Source organism: Manis pentadactyla, chromosome 8, assembly GCF_030020395.1.
Source record: "Manis pentadactyla isolate mManPen7 chromosome 8, mManPen7.hap1, whole genome shotgun sequence".
NCBI lineage: Eukaryota > Metazoa > Chordata > Mammalia > Pholidota > Manidae > Manis > Manis pentadactyla.
In genome coordinates, this window is record NC_080026.1 from 103,258,953 (window position 1) to 103,276,918 (window position 17,966).

At 35.7% G+C, this 17,966-nt stretch overlaps 1 protein-coding gene across 1 annotated transcript in view; it reads left to right on the top strand.

The window, feature by feature from the left end:
* The window catches only part of HECTD2 (HECT domain E3 ubiquitin protein ligase 2), a 103,810-nt gene extending 89,328 nt beyond the window's left edge, over positions 1–14,482 (top strand). The window contains exons 15-21 of the mRNA XM_057506074.1: positions 2,663–2,821; positions 6,246–6,320; positions 6,962–7,049; positions 7,136–7,242; positions 8,571–8,686; positions 9,294–9,437; positions 12,155–14,482. Coding sequence (XP_057362057.1) covers positions 2,663–2,821; positions 6,246–6,320; positions 6,962–7,049; positions 7,136–7,242; positions 8,571–8,686; positions 9,294–9,437; positions 12,155–12,275 — 810 coding nt within the window. The 3' untranslated portion in view covers positions 12,276–14,482. The remainder of the gene's footprint in view (positions 1–2,662; positions 2,822–6,245; positions 6,321–6,961; positions 7,050–7,135; positions 7,243–8,570; positions 8,687–9,293; positions 9,438–12,154) is intronic.
* The last annotated feature ends 3,484 nt before the right edge of the window (positions 14,483–17,966 follow it).

Below are 17,966 nucleotides of genomic sequence, written 5' to 3' on the forward strand. Positions count from 1 at the left end.
TACTTTCCACTAGGAGGTGCTAGTAGACTAGAGATTTTTTCAATTTTTATCAGAATTTTGGAAAGCTATTCTCATTAAGCATTTAAGATTAAACATTTACTGATAGATTTTCAAAAATCTTAATTACTTGCTATATCACAGCTGTATAATGTCAGCAAGTTTAGTTAATTGGAAGGAATTTTGTTATTTAATGACTGAATTTTGTTATTTTTTTTTTCTGAAAGCACTTATCTCAGAAGTGGTATAGTATCTAAATTATCAGAAAATAAAGACATTTTTAAAAATCTAAGTACCTTTTCAATTCACAATGAACTATTCTGTTAATTATTTCACTTTGTACTTATTTCACTCAGTTTGGTAAACTGGAGTTGTGGAAATTAAATCTGGGTCTTTAATATGCTCCCAAATTCTGAGCCATCTATAAGAATGAAAAACAGAACGGAATGGGAACGTTTAAAGCATACGGCATTATTTTATGATTTTTTTTTAAATTCTATAAATCCCTTTGCCATCCTCTGATTTCTATCAGGTGTATTGGAGAGGCTCATTCCTGACTTAGGAGATTAGACAAGATACTTTCTACATTAGCTTTTTAATTGTAAGAAATATAATTGTGGAGAGTAAAGGGGGAAAGAGTAAACAGGCAAGCACTGAAGATACACAGGTGTAAAGAGAAAAAAAGTACATTTTTTAGAAGTTTTCCATCTAAGTGGATGGATGACCACCAGTGCAAAGTAGTCTGTCCTCAGAGTCAAATGACCATTTGACATAACATTAAGTGCTAAGGAGTTCTTAGACGGAGAAAGAGTCAGTGTATCCTTCCAAGAGAAGGTAGAGATTTAAAAATGGATCCATTTTATCTAGTTAACACAGGGCTGAAGGGAGTAGGACATAGACTGGGAGAATGGTTAGGAAAAAAAGGCTGCGTTGTGCTGGACCTGTTAGAAAATAGTGTGAAGGTCCTCTTGATTGAAGCAAAAGCACTGGAAGTCACAGAAGATACCTAAAGAATCAAGAGCCATCTTTATGAAGGGCTTTCAGTGTCTGTCTTTCTGGCATTTAGAATAAGTCCTGAGGAATGTACATGAAAATTGAGAGGCTGGGTGGCAGAAAAGGTAGTAGGGAGAAAACTGCACATTGAGATGGTAAACTTAATTTGAAATTGTGTGTGTGTGTGTGTGTAGTCACATCTTAAGGTGCTAAGTTCCACAATATAGAATGCTTAACAATTTTTAGAGTTCTGTTTTTATTGTGTTATCTACAATAGTCATTTGTTGAATGTTTCAGTTTTATCGAAGGCCTGGGTCATTGATGCTTCTCCCTACACTAGGAGCTAATTGAATATCAGAAAATGCAAATATGTCAGACTTTACATTCAGATCATGGCTTAGACTGGGTAATACTTTGCTTTCTGATAATTGTAATGAATCATTAGATCTCACTTAGCTATCACATTGTTAGAATGGTGTTATGCATAAAACGAATTTGCTAATTGTTTTCTTTTGCAATGGATATTAGTTTCTATCCAGTCATTACCCAAAAGAGCATTATGTTGTATATTTCAAGTTAAATAATCAAATCTAAAAGTAAATTATAGTCACTACTATTATCTCATTAGTTTGTGTATTTATCTCATACACACATACAAAAAATTGTAGAAACTCCGATGCCCAAAAAGCATGATAGTATATAAGAAAAATGTGAGATGAGAGTATATTGCGATCTTGTAACATATTTCCAGTTTTTTTAAATTTCAGAACCAAAGGTTTATTATTCTGGTAGTTCTGACAGTGTTGTATTCTAATACTTCATTTTTAAATATGTTAAGGCCTTAGAGATAATAAGAAATGTTATAGTGAAACTTGTAATAATAATTATAGTGTTTTGAAGATTGCATGAAGACCTACAATATAACAATTTTTTTAAAGTAAAATTATTTATACCAAAATGACTTCCTTAATAACTTGATGTAATAACCTTTATTTGACAGCTGAAATAGACAAAAGTTTACCTAAAACCCCCTCTTTCAGCAAATAGATAAGTTACATTTGCCATATCAATAATAATTAAATAAAATACACTTGGGCAAGGTTTATATATGTAACATCTATAGCTTAACATCTATAGTTTTGAGTAAACTCCAAGTAATGAAGGCATTTCAGGTATTCGTATAGGAGAGTAACAGTAGGTGTGTATTCCTGTTTACTCAGCCAGCTATCTTTTCTTTACATAGTCTGTATTTAATTTTAAAATGGTTAAAATGATCATCCAAATTAGTAGTATGTTCTGCAGTGCATTCTGAATATATTGCTGCTGCTACTTATTAAAATCACTAAGATCTTTGTTTAAATTTAGAAAAGGTTTTCTTATACATTAAATAATTTATAGAAATGTCTGAAATTGCTCTGTTGTGATCTTCAATAAACTTTTCTAGGCAAGTCGTTAAATACTATCAACTAACTGAACCCCTTCTTTTTACATGACCTTTGGTAATCGAGGAATTATGTAAATGTAAATTAAGGAGAAAATAAATGAAAGGAAGCATGTGGGATTAATTAGGAAGTCAGTGTTAGATACGAAAAATATTCAAGTAGACTAGTGCATAATTCAGAACTCATTTGTTATGGATTTTATGTTAATGCTTAACATTTAGTATGCATAGCTTATGGGACTCGCAGTTTATAACAGCATTACCTTGGATATTCGCTTCCCCCCCTGCTGTTACAAGAAATTATTGAGCCCTCCCATCGTTCCTAGTGATCAAAATACACCAGTAGGTGTCTGCAATGTTACCACTGATGACTTATGTCAAATCATGCCTGTAAGTATACAGTTATTAGCATCTCATCCCTTAATGTAAACCTCTCTTCTACCTGCAGTCTTGGCGGTCTTCCTCCTCCTAATGCTGTTCTTATATTTAAATTTGGTTTCCCTCCACTTTTGTAACCCATCTCCTTTTTTCTCTAGCTTTCTCCTTCCTCAGAGAGACCCGTCACGTACTTCCCAGCATCCTAAGCCTTTAGAGCATAGTAGAACAGGCTTTGAAGTCAGACAGAGATTTGAATCCAGGCTTTGCCCCTTACCAGCTCTGTGCACTTGGGTAGTTGTTTAACCTTTCTGAGTTCTAGTTCTGAGTTAACAATGTGACAGTAAACTTACATAGTGGGGAGTTACATGAGATAATACAGTACTTAGTACTTGATTACTTCTGTGGATCCTTATTAACATACTGTGCAGTATCTTTAACAGCATCTCAGCAACATCTCTAAAATAAATACAAAAAATGAATTTCATAGTACTGTCTCTTAAAACATTCCTCAGTTCAGAAATTATTTAATCCAAGGTTAAAATTTAGTAGAGGAATGGATAGTATACACATCCTTCTGGCAATCCACTAGACTAATACTGTTTTTACAGCAGAGTTTTGACAGCTATTAGTAAACAGAAATTGCCAGTAATATTCCTAGCATTTACCTGGTTGTGGACATTCTCCATTGCTCATTAAGTGTCCCTTTCTATAGGCCTGTGTTTTAATGGTCAGATAGGATAGACTAAACTCTGAGTTACCTTCTCATTTTTAGATTTCTGTGATTTTTTTTTGTTCCATATATTCAACTTTGCCTAATTTACCAAATTTCCTAATTTTACTATTAGTTTTTGCCAATAAATTTCCTGTTTTATAATTAAAGCTATTTGAATTTGACTCATTTAGATCCAGCTTTTTTTGGTTTATAATAATGGCTAGTTTATGAATGGCTATACTAGTATATTGTTTTATATTATGGAGCTTAATTTCACAGAGCTAATTTGGTGTAGGGTTGACAGCTTCCTGTAAAACGTGAGAACACCACTCCAGAATGTGTGTTCAATTGGAAAACCACTCTTTGTACTCCCCCAGGGGGGTTGATACCAGACATTTTGAAAGTTGGTTTGGGTTCTTTCAGATTAAGATCATAAATCCACATTTTTATATTATTCAGCAGTTAGAAAAATAGTGTGATATGACAGCTTGTACAAGTTAAAAGAGCTGGTTCTGAGTAAGAAACTGAAAGATCTCCCTTTATAGCCTTGTATCTGTTAACACACTAGCCCTGACCCTGGATGATTCACTTAATTTCCTAAACTCTAAAATGATAGGATAGACTAAACTCTGAGTTACCTTCTCATTTTTAGATTTCTGTGATTTTTTTGTTCCATATATTCAACTTTGCCTAATTTTTTACTAAATTTCCTAATTTTATTATTAGTTTTTGCCAATAAATTTCCTGTTTTATGATTAAAGCTATTTGAATTTGACTCATTTAGATCCAGCTTTTTTTAGTTTATAATAATGGCTAGTATATGAATGGCTATACCAGTATGTTGTTTTATATTATGGAGCTGAATTTCACTGAGCTAATTTTATATTTTTATGTTGGCTCTTCCATACTGAATCTAGATTGTGCATATACTATGACATCCACTAAGTTTCTATACCTGCGTCAATGAAAATATGAAGAAGCAGGAAAACTGCTGCTGTGTTAGATAGTGGAATGTGGATAATTTTCTGAAAATTTGTATAAATGGGTTATTTGTTAATAATATTTAAAAATTGACACCTGGTTTTTATTTCATATGGTAAAAATGTATCCATAAAAAAGTTTTCTAACTGCTATTTTTGTTCAAGTCTTTGTTAACCATTTGTATTTGTACACTATGTGTTTTTAAGAAGACTGAACAGAAAAGTAAAGAGAAACATAGTAGATATGTTTAAGACTGAATCTATGACTATAGGGAAAAAAGTACAGAAAAAATAAGCAAAATATACAGTGATTGAGCTTTCAATACATTGTTAATAAATGCAATAATTTTCCATGACTGTGTTAATGAATACTCCACTATTTCAAGGGATCCATGATTCAAAGCATCAGAATTGCCCAGCAACAATAAATCTTCCCATCAGTAGTATGAAAATTACACTTCAACGTTTTAGTTGAGAATAGGGGAGAGGAAAGCATAATCTTGAATCAGCAACTCTAATACCTCTTTTCTTTCTGCTTAAGTCATTCAAATGCTCTACTAAAGAGCACCAGAATAGTCAAGCTCTGTAAAAACAATATTCTTTTTTTAATTATAGGTTTATAAAGTCATAAAAAAGTTCAACTGTATGGGTAATTCATAATATTTTAGAGATAACATATTACCACTAAGAGTCTAAGAATGACAGTAAGCATTTCAGAATTGCTTTTCTAAAATAGGGGTTTGAAAATACAAAGGCTAGGAATAAAAAAGGCTTACAGTCCTGAATAAAGCAGATCTGCGGATATAACTTCAGGACATTGTATTTTGTCATTAAAATTTTAAACTTTTTAAATTAAAAAAAAAACTTTTTTTACTGGAAAGATAGTAAACCTAACCATGGATCACCTAGTATCCCAGGAGGTCTTAACAAAAATAGCACATCTCCCAATTACAATTTCCAGCATTCATAATTGTTATTAATTGAAACAAATGATGACAGTCTTATCAAATCTGTACAAGCCTAGATTTGTTTTAAAATTTCTGGTTTTAATGGAGTGGAAAATGTATTATAAAAGATCATTCAAACCATGCCATTTTTGTTCTCTTCTAATAATTTGAAATAAATTGAAACTTGAATTTTTTCATAAAACCTGAACATTTTTTTAAATATTGGGATTATTGTTCTATTTGTAAATCTTTGTTGATGAATAACATGAGTTATAATGTAGGAAAATATTTCTTCCAGTGTTCTCAACTTATCTCGAGAGGGAGGCACTTACTGTAATTGAAGGGCAGAAGCCACTTAACATGTATGAACTCTATGTTCTTATGTAAAAGATGAATCCCAAAACATAAGCAGATTTCTCAAGAATATAAATTGAAGCTGGGAAATACCACAAATTCACAAATAGTAGTGTTGTAGATAGCAGTGAATTATGATGGAAACTATGCCTTTGCTTTCTGTGTAAGAATAGACTCCAGAGTTATGTCTCTTTGTTTTGAACTGGATGTTTCCCTCTTGTATGACCTTTTCCAGAGAATTTTTCCAAGCCTTTTAGATTGTAGAAATCATTAACAAGTATTTAGTGCCCTGGAAAATCCATCTTGAACATTACCTTTATTTCAAAATCTGAAGTATTGTTTATCTGCTCTGTCTCACATGTAAGTGGGCTATAACAGATCCATTTAACTACTTTAGGTAATACTATTTGACTTAAAAACATAGAAAACATTTCTTTTTACAGGAGTTGGCTCATGGATTAAGTGAACTCCTGTCATATGAAGGCAATGTTGAAGAAGATTTCTATTCAACATTCCAGGTACTATTAAGGGGCGATAACTTTATGTTAGCCATGTATTCCATACGAGAAAAATGCCATCATTTAAAAAACCCATCAATAGAAAAAATGTACAAGGATTAATCAACACATACTGTCCCCTATCTTAAAGGATCTTAACCTGATAAAATAGAGACAGTCAGGCAGACACATACAGATGAACACTCAACAAAAGTACTTAAAGAAATTCTCCAAAGTTCAGAGCTTTTTTCTCAGCTTCTAAAAATATGCCTTTTGCTGCATCTTCAGTACAAGAAGTTAGGAGCAGAAATTAATGGGTCAGACCAAAACACTCATTTCTGCTCCACTAACAGTAATTGGGAGATGGAAATTGTAGTCATCCACATAGCTCCAAGAACCTGAATATTTATCTAAATGGCCACACAGGTTTTGTGAACATCAGTGAAATATTAAACTGTGTTCAACAGAGAGGGTTAAATTAAGGCTCTACTTTTTTTACCCAGTAGTGTTTTCATGACACACACCTTAATACAAATATCCTAAGGGTTAAGTTTGTATATTTAGGAGGGGGGGAAAAGCTGTTCTTTTTAAAATTTATGAACCTCGTTGTTGAAACCTGTTTTATTAACCATACCGATATCTTGTGTTGTAATCTCAATCAGGTTTTTCAAGAAGAATTTGGAATAATTAAGTCCTATAATTTAAAGGCAGGTGGTGATAAAATTCCAGTTAACAATCAAAATAGGAAAGGTAAGTTAGACTCATATTTTAATTAAAAATGCATAAGTAATTACCATTTACTTTTACTATTTAACAGATGTAAAATTGCTTTCCAGAATATGTACATCTTTATATTGACTTTCTTCTCAACAAATCCATCTATAAGCAGTTTGCTGAATTTTATTATGGATTTCATAGTGTGTGTGCTTCAAATGCCCTAATGGTGAGTTTAAAATTCTAGAGTATGGTTTCAGTTAGGTTTTATAATACTATAATAATGACAAATAATTCCTTAAATGTTTTAGCAGATAACTTTCTAAAATAGAAAATGTTTTCTACTTTTTAAAGGTAGAGCTAGAATTAAAAATACTCCCCCATTTCAGCCTTAAATAAAAAGGCAAGTCAATTTTATTTTTCTTCCCTCATGCTATGTTTTATACTCTTTTAGGGCATTAAAAATTTTCCCCAAGCAGAGAAGTAGACAAAGAGATCCCATGGGCTCGGTGTTTTTACTGTGAAACAGAGCGCAAAAAAACAGAGTTAACAGATAAGTTCCAGGACAAAAACTACAACTTCTTACTGATACAGCAACATGCAAATCTGCTTTCCGCTGCTTCAAGGGTCCCTCAGTGACTATGTGTTGCCTTTTGCCCAAAGGAAGTAGTTTGTCTCCAGAGTCACAGTGAGCTCTGCGTGGTCCGACTTGTCTCACCATGTGAATATGAGCTGGCTGCTGTTCAGAACTGCATATCAGAAATAGCATAAGATAAAAAGCTTATTTTCTAAAGAACCGCTGCTCCTCATCCTAGCTGCCCTGGGCACGTTCCTTCATGCCACTTACATAGCTCCCTTCAGTTTTATTATAAGAGTTTGGAGAAAGGTCTTTGATTTGAATGATTTTTCACAGGAGAGCTTGTTTTTGGAGTAACTTGTCATGTGTTTGTTGTTGAAAGTACCTTTGAAAACAGAGCACTTCACTGGGCTCTAGTTGGGTTTTGCCTGTGATGTGGCGCTGGTGGTTGTGGGGGTAGAGGGAGGAAAAGTCAGAATTAAATGATATAGCACAGTCTCTGTTTCTAAGTTTTAATTCCTTTAGGTGGGAGGCAGCCTATATAGGTGAAAAAACAAGTGAATGACCCAAGACAGAGGGTAGCCAAGCACCCAAGCTCTACAGTGCACAGAAGGTGTTAAGGGATGTCGGAAGCAGGGAGACAAGTAGATGCTACTGTAGCTAAGAGAGTCCAAAGCGAGGTTTGGGGGAAGAGTTGTAATTTGGATCATGCCTAGTCATCTGCTTATTTTTCTGGCAAATGGCTAATTACTACTTGCAAAAGGGAGTGCCTAATAGTTTGATAAGATTCATACACTTTCAGAAACAAAAATATCTTAACCTCAGTAGAAAAAATATAAATGGAGAAGATTTTTAACAAAAGTGGTTTGATTTCCTTTAAGAAAAGTCATGATTTTTGTAATTTGATTCAGTAAAAATAGTTCAAATTTCATTTTTTTAATCACTTTCTATTATCATTTTTGATAAATAATCATTGGCAGCTTCTTCGTCCAGAAGAGGTGGAAATTCTAGTATGTGGAAGCCCTGAACTGGATATGCATGCTCTGCAGAGAAGTACTCAGTATGACGGCTATGCGAAAACTGACTTAACTATAAGGTGAGCTCTTTATCCTTCTGACAGTGAGGTTGTGGAAGAGGTAATGAAAGAGAATGTAGTTCATTTATTTATATCATTTACAATCTTTGAATCGAGTAATATAGCTGAAATATTGTGGAGTCTCACACTGCCTTATTTTAGCTCTAGAAAGTAATGGTAAGAATATTAATTATGAAATCACTTGGCAATCTCCTTGGGTTTCCGTGATGCAAAAAGTATAGAGATTTTCCTTTTTTAAAAAATGACTTTTCTTCTTGAGTTTCAGGGATGCTATACTTACATTTTAATAGGACTGTATTTTAACAGGACATATTTTAATAGGACTGTGTTGAAAAAACTAAGATATAAATTATATAGGAGAAAAGTGGCTTTTGTACTATTTACTATTGGACTACTTTTATAATTTTATAAAAATTTTAATTTTTATAATAATGTTAGTCAAAAATCTAATTTATACATAGAACTCATCATTCTTTAATTTCACATTAAGAGTACTATGTATGTTTCAGGGAAGTTTTTTCCTTAGAGCTTACTTTATATTACTTTATTCTAACCTGCAGGATTTTCATCAAGACATTTGATATAAATTTTCTTTGCTATTCCCTAGATATTTTTGGGATGTTGTGCTTGGATTTCCTCTTGATCTTCAGAAGAAGTTGCTACATTTTACTACAGGAAGTGACAGAGTGCCTGTAGGAGGGATGGCTGATTTGAACTTTAAAATCTCGAAAAATGAAACTTCTACTAACTGGTAAATTTCCAGATTGTAACTTTATTTTTAATCTATAAATTTTTCTAATAATAATAATATGTTCGGAATTGGATGCCTCTTTGAATCTGAAGCCATTTTCACAGGAAAATTTTGGGAGTTAATATGACCTTGAAATGAGAGAGACTGTGGCTTGAGATTCTCTTTATTTTTGAGACACACTCATACTAACTGACAGTAATTTCTTTCCATCACCGTTTTACTTGCCAAGTGAACTGTTTTGTCTTTCAGAATATACCTGGGTTTTAGTAATACATTCTCTAACATTCATTTTTATTTAAAGGTGTGTTTTCTTAAAAATATGAAGGTGAGTTTTGGGGGTAGAGGTTGGCTATTCTCATCCGTACTAGAAGTCCTCTAGTACTGGCCCTCCTTTTTTTTTAACTTAGTGCTCTGCATATGAAAGTGATGATGATGGCTTTAAATTATTTTCTGATAGTGTTGATGGTGATCTAATGCTAATCTACTTCTTTTCCCAAACCCTCACTAATTTCCAAAACTAATTGAGTAGGCAATACTCTGATTATAACCTCCTTCCTGGTCTACCTGCTCGATTCTTCCCTTTTTAATTATCTAATCCTGTTAAATCCATCTTCCTTAGCACTGCTTTGTCATGATATTTCTCTGGGCCATAATAGCTTCCTCACTCCACGTCAGTTTCTAAATTGTAAAATCCAGAGCCAGTCAAATAAAGCCCTGCAGTCTTCTCCCCAAAATTACCTATCCATTTTCATTTCCTCCCATGTGGTAGTCAACAGTCTGTTTTGCTACTCTTTAGACATATTTTGTGCTTTCCCTCTTCCCTGCTTTTGAGTGGCTTTTACACATGACATTTGCTTGCTACCTCCCTACTCATGAGACTCTGCCCCTCCGTAAAGCCACCGTTTCACGTTGACTCCCTCTGTAAAACCCAAAGTCGTCATTCCTTCAGTGAGCTCCTCAAATATTTCATAGAAATCATATGTCCCTTACCATTTTGCACCTTTATCTTAGTCATTTAACTCTTGAGGCAGAGGCCATGCTTTATACATCTTTGTATTCTTCATGTAGCCACACAAATTGGTGCTCAGTAAATGTTTCTGGAATAAATTTTTAAATCAACATCAAGATTATATTTAAAATATAAAACAAAAATTTATATATGTGTATAAAATTGAGACATTTCTGAACAAGATTTATAATTAAAGATCTAAAATTTTTAAATTCACAAGAAACCTTTTAAGGTTTATTTGCTTAACAGAAATTAATTTTTCATAATTTTATATATTAAAAATATTGTCAATTTGGAAAGGTATCTGAGTAATGTATTTTCTTACAAAGGTGACATTACATCTCAACTTTTCCTGTGTCATTATTTCAAGAATTATTTTGTAAGCTCACATGATTTAGGCATAAATCTTGAACAACTCTGGGGCTTCCAGGAGGAAGATTACATATCTTAAATACAGTTAACCATCAAAGGCATATAACATGACTAAAGATCCACTAGATGTTTATTAAATGAAAATATTAAATCTTCACTTATTAACAGTATTGGTTTTGGGTGTGAGGGCTATCTGGCTATATCTGTCACCCCACTGATCACCAGGGTTGATCTGGCCAACCTGCCTGGCTAGAAGGGTACCCCCTTCCTTCCCTTACCACTCCATGTTCATTCCTCCTAAAGCTGAAAAAACAAAACAAAAAAAACAAGAAAAAAAATACTGGTTTTAAAGTCAGGCTGACCTGGGTTTGAATCTCGGGTCTACAAGTTTACCATCTATAGCTTGAACAGCTTACTTAACCCATATGCTGTCCTCCTCAGTAGGAAACAATAAGCACCTTTTTTTTAGATTACTTTGAGCCTTAAATCAAATGAATCACTGTATATAAAAGTACTTAGCATAATGCTTATCATAGACCGAGCACCCCATAAATGCTAATTAAGTCTAGTAATTTTAAGTCTTTTAATACAGGCGGCTCTCAAAGTTTAGTTTCTAATCACATAAACCTCTTTTAAAAATATTCTCGTTTTCTCTGGTGTATTTCCTATTTTCACTGACTTCTGTGACAGCTATTTAAATGCTGCAGAGTTTGTACAGACTGAAGGAAAGGGTCTAAGCAATCTTGAAACAGGTCACAATGTCATCAGGTAGAAGATCGGGCGCTGATCAAAAGGATTCAAAGGATAAATGTTGCATGAACATTGTGCATTGAGGGCAGCAACATTTGGAGTCCCAGAAACGTTCTTTTTATTATTTTCTGATAGTGAAGACTAAAATAATAGTAACAGTTTTATTGTCTACTACTTGGCCAGGTGTTTTATGTAGATAGCCTCTGTTAATCATTTAAACAGCCCAGTCGGATAGTTTACCCAGTCATGGCGATGAGGAAACAGGTATTTGGCGACATGAAGCAACTGGAATAAGGCCCCACAGCTACTAAGTGGAGGAGACATCATTCAAATTCAAATCTGTCTGACTGCAAAAATAATTCCTCGAGAATGAAAGTTTCATGAGCCCACAGGGACATTGACTGCCTTTGTCTGTAACCCTAGCCCCAGTGTCTAGAATGGTGCCTGAGAGACTTCAGTGAGGGAATTAATGAGCCATCTCTTAGCATAATGAAATGGTTCTGAATTGTGTATGTCTGAAAATGCCTTAGCAGTCACTCTGTATGTGTTTTAAAACTTAGTGTCTTTAAAAACATTTTTCGCCTAGGTTGCCTGTGGCCCACACCTGCTTCAATCAACTTTGCCTTCCCCCCTACAAGAGCAAAAAGGACCTGAAACAGAAATTGATCATTGGAATTTCGAATTCAGAAGGTTTTGGACTTGAGTAACCTAGAAGACTTGAAATATATTTTATATGTAGCATTCACTTCCCTCTTATTGTGCCTTTAACCTTTTCATGTTTCTGTCTCAAAACACCTTGGCAAAGCTCACCAACTTTAAAATACCGTTTTATTTTTTATCCAATATGAAGTATGTTCAGGGGAGGAGGCATGGTTTTATAAAAACACAGAAATTGCTTGAATGAGGAAAAGTCCAGATGGCGGAGACAGATGTAGGTCCAGTCCCCCTCTTTTATAGCACTTTAACATTCTCCATAAGTCGTTTGTCACAGGTGTTCCCACTGGGAAGGGAAGCACAGTGAAGAAGGCATTAACGACGGGGGAGAACCCAGTGGCAGGTTGTGCACAGCTCACACACAGTAGCAGCACAGATAGCTGCACTCTCATTAATGTAAGGCATGTAGCCATATTTTCATATAGAGGTAAACAGCAGTATAAATTTAATTCACAGGGTTTTTTGATATACTGGCTTTGGTCCTATAAGATTCTTTTCAATTGTTGTTGAAAAGCATGTAAATAACTACATTATAGACTGAGAATAATGGGATTTTGATAGTGCCATTTATTGCTAAAGATTTATTTTTACAAAGTAAATTCAGGGTTTTAGATGTGTATACAGCTTTTACAAATCAATAAAGATGATTGTACAAGAGTGTAACTATTTTCAGACTAATTGGATTCAAGGTTATATTCTTTTCAGTTTTATTGTTAGTCTGCATGCACATTGGCAGTAAACTAGTTACTTTGAGTACTTTGCAATATTTGTATAATGATCATTTCTCCTTAAGGGTCAGGATATTAGAAAGGAAATCAGATCTAAAGAATCATTGATAAAGTAAGCCAATTACAAGCACAAAAGAAAAGTACCGTTTTTATATATACTTTGATTGATACACAAGGCTTATGTCTAATTTTTTTGATCACCAGTTGTACTAAAACACTAACTTTTGGGAAAGATAGGATAAGACACTTGACAAAAGTGAATACAGTAGTAACATTTGTGTCAAAATGATGTAGCTTGGCATAAAAATAAAGTTCAACATTTTGGCCAAAATGTTGGGTTTTCACTAGATTCTGAATATAGTAAATTCAAAATACCCATTTTGGAGTTTCTAATAAAATAGCATGAAAAAAGAAACTGCATTTTAAGTCAGACAGTAAATGGTTTTCTTTTCAATTTATAGCAAATGAAGCAGTTTTATTAGCATGTTACAAATATTTCCAAATGAAGACTTCTCATGTTATTGTGCTTTGATAGCTTTCCTTCAGAAAACTCTGAAGATTTATTTGCAATAATAATAAAGCCAGCATTTAGTACCAGCATATGGTTCACAGGCAAATAATACTTTCCCAAAATTTTTTCTAAGTTACGCTATTTTCCTCTTGCTACGCTTCCTGCACCTAACCAGCAGAATCCTTTTAGGGTGGAGGAACTAACCAGTTTGTTCTCCTGCAGTTCTGAAGCCAACCTAGGAATCTTTGAGGAAAAGGAGTTACTTAGGGTACTATTCTCTTTGAAACAGAAGTGACTTTGCTTTTCCATTTGGGTATACCATTTAAAGGATTTTTTTCTTCTTAAAAATCTTGGATAGCCTAAGAGAGTAACAGGCATATTGGCTTTGTTTTGTTTGCTCTGTTTTTAATCCATATGCAAATAAAACTGCTTCTCTCTTACACTGCTTGGACTAGGAAGTAAGATGTCTAATGTAGGTTGCTACTAACTAATAAGCACAAGAGAATCATATAAGAAACCACATTTAAGTGTTTTAAATAAAATGTAAACAAAGTTTTTGTTTAATAGGGATGGGAAAATTGTGTTGCCTTGGTCTGCATGTTTAACGATGTGCTTGTATATTGATAGCTATGTCATCCTTAAATAAGAAGTACACAAGCAAGCCAAATTTTTAAATGGCAGAGTCCATAAATAACTGGAAAATTCTTGTCTGTTGTTATTAAGTTGAAAGTGATAACCATTTATCAATTGCACATTGCCTTTATTTATTTATGCTCTGTTTTTTGTTTACAGTGTAATAATACCTCATTTTTTAAAAAAAAACACTACTGTTATATTTCGTTTATTTAAACAGCTATAAAATTCATGTAGTTGCTTTTTTTATATAATCTGTTACTTCTTGATTTTTGTATCTGCCACAGTAAATTAAAGCATTTCACAGTATTTATCAGTATTTACAAAATGTCCTGTCCTTTTTTAATCTTTGCTTAATCATATTTTGGTCTGTATGACCAGAATTTTTTAACAGTCCCTCTTTTTTGTACAAATCTGTATTAAGTTGTTAATTTCTGGATAAAATTTTTCAAATATTAAAGTTATACAATCAGTCAGGCTTCAGTTCATTTTTTTGAACATTAGGCAATTAATTAAAACTGTAAGTTTAAAATATAAATGAAGACTGTTCTCTTCATTACCCTGTCTCTTAAACTAGTGCTTAGGAAAATTGCTAATATATGTCGTTTCAAAAGATGTGTGTTATTGACACCAAATTATAACCAGCTTCTTTAGCACTATTTTCAGTATGAAACAATGTATATCCATTGTCTGGATGATCACACAGATACTCCGCCAAATGAATGTCCTAGCATGGAGGTCCCCCAGAAATGGACTAGGTGTGACATTTCATTGGCCACAGATAGACAACTTCAGATCTTAAATACTCCTCTCCAGAATCATTAGTTTGGCCATTTCACCCCTGCCCACTTTTCCTATGCTCAAGGAGAATAGAGGAGATTATGAGACTGTGGGAGAAAATGTCATGGTGATTAATGGAAAAAGGCAGCTGGATGGAAGAGGCCTCGGGTGGGTTTTCACACTGGAGGATACAAGATCAGTTCACCCAGGCGCCACGTCTTTAGTCCAGTGCAGTGGTTAGAACCACACTTTGAGGCCAGACAGCCTGGGTTTGCCCAAGGAAACTGTTCACTAGCTGTGTTTCCTTGGGCAAATTACTTAATCTCCCCATCCCTCAATTATCAAGCGAAAATAATTTGTAAAATAGAAATAACAAACCTACCTACCTCATAGGGCTGTAGGGAAGAGTAAATGAATTGCGGTATGTAAGGCACTTAAACGGTGCCTGTTCATGGTGAGCAACGCAAAGAGATGCGGAGGGATCACGGTGCTCTCCCTGCCCTTCAACCAGCCAGCTCCTCGCTCCTCCCTCCCACTCCAGTCAGGCCCCGCTCTCCATAACCTTCCCAGACCAGAACTTCCTGTCCCCTGCCAAACCTTGCCCTGAACCATCACCACCCCTAAAATAGAAACGCTAGATGGAAGGCAGATCTCCCTCTTGTTCGCACCCACCCCACCTAGCTTCATTTCTCAGGTGGCACTCAGTATTTTCAAACGTATGTGGCTTATGACGTGCATATCAGCAGCTTGAGAACAGAGCTATTTCCTGTGCCCCCACCTAGCACCCAGCACAGTGCTGGGTCAGTAAACTCAGATAAAACCCTACCTGACTTGACTGGGCAGGTGAAACACTCCTCAAATCAGTGGAATGAGCCAGACACCAGCATGGATAGTTTCATCTCGTAACCCTGACTCACAGCAACCCACTCACACCCTGACTTCAGTGTGTCATCCTCAAGAAAACACCTTTTAAACCCCCACCTACTACCAAGTCTGGGCCAACCTTCCCACTACACAGAACCTTAGCTTGCCCACCTCCAGTTACCAAGTGGCTCATTCACCAAACGAAACAAAACCAGTGGGAGGTGGTGGCCAGCCTACACTAACTGAAAGGGGGCTGAGAGTGGCTGCAGAATAGCTCTGTGGTAGAATCCACGTTCTGAGTATGTGTGTGTATGTACATGCATATTATGCATGCTTCTACTTTTGTCTTTTAGCTTGTTTGTGGTTTTTCGGTTTTTCTGCAATGAACACTTTGTAATAAGAAAAAAACTTGAATTGTTTAAATCAGTTATCCAGAACTCTGAGCATCTACAGAATATTAATTGGAGGAGCAAAGATGAATATTTATTCACCACCTCTAGTGTCCAAGGCAATAGGTGTACACCATTGTACACCATTTCATGTTTCACTTAATCTTTACAACAGCATAAAACTTATGTTGTTTTCCCTACACTACAGATAAGGAAATTGAAACTCAAGCCTAGAAACTTGACCAAGGTCACAAGCTGTCAAGGAGCCTAGGCAGAATTTGAACACGTATCTCTCTGACCCTAAACATAATGATTTTCCATCTCATATGCTCCCCCAGCTAGTGAGGCTTTCCTGAAATTCCCAAACTTGAAGTATTCTGCTAGAAGTGGATAAAACATTTTCTCACTGATGGGCAAATCAGTCAATCTGGGTTCTAGTCCTAAATAATGAGTCTTAATGGCTGTGTAACCTTAGATGATTTCTATATTTGCTTCCCTTTTTGAATACAAAAAAAAAGATATTCTTGGAATTTTTAAATATACAAAATAAAAACTTCCTCTGGGTCAAGAAAGAAATTAAGTATTATAATGACTAGTTGGAAAACTAACTGAACACACTATATATCTGACCATCTGGGGTATAAACAGAGGATCTGTGGGGAAATGTACAAGTCCAAATATTTGTATTACTAAAATAAAATTAATGAATTCACCAGATAAAATTTTGGTGGGGCAAGGAATAAAGAAAAAAAGATCAAAGCATCAATAGGTTAAAAATGTGAAAATAGTGTAATTGAGAATAAATCCAAAAGCAGTTTCCTTTGAAGAGACAGATAAAATTGATAGACTTATAACAAACATCAATCAGGAAAAAAGGAAGACCCGCCAGATGAGAGACGAGCAGCTGCAGAGAGCAGGGGCCGTGGGGCCGCGCCTCCCCTGCTGCGCAGAGGCTGCCGGAAGCGCCCCGACGTGTGACTGGAATGTCGGGGGCTGTTCCCAGAACACCCTCCGGAAACGCAGCCACGGCTTCACGTTGAGTAGGAAACACTGCATTGGACACACGACACTCAGGGACTCCTCCGGTTCTGCTCCGTCCCTCGCCCTGACCTCCCCTATGCCCGTCACTCCCGAAGTGCAGCGGCCTCTGGGGAGCTCCGCTCAGGGCCCTAGAGCGCCTCCAAAACACGGCCACCTGGACCTCCGATCTCAGCTCCTCCCCTTCTCTTCCTCTCACTCTCCGTCTCTCTTCCTCCCCAACCTTCTTCCTCTGGTTCCAGAAATGACACTGTCTCCTGTCACTGCAGGTCTCTCTGGACCCAGACAGTTGCCAAGGCCCATCGGTTCTGGTCCACCGTGCGTCTGTCTGCGAGGCCAGGCCTTGACCACCTATCGTTTGGGGGGCTTCAGTCTGGTGTCTGGGGCCAGTCTATCCCTTCTCACACAGCTTGCCGCCACCATGGTGCTCAGGAAACCTCAATGGCTCTCTACTGCCGACAACACAAGATCAAAACATGGCAGCGCATTGAAGGCTTTCCATCGTTCAAGCCAGTTTGTTCAGGCTTAGCTCCTACACTTCTCCTTCAAGCTTGCTATGGTCTTCGCAAACAGCAGGCCAACGTGTAAAGCCACAACAAGAGATTGTGTATCCACCCAAGTTTTCCTTCAAGTGAAAAAGCAAACCACGATGCCTGCAGTAGTGGGCCTGTGAGCTTCCAGCACTCCCACGGAGGCCGCCGCTCTCTAACTCCTCCATCTGTGTCTGGGGAGGTAAGCGCA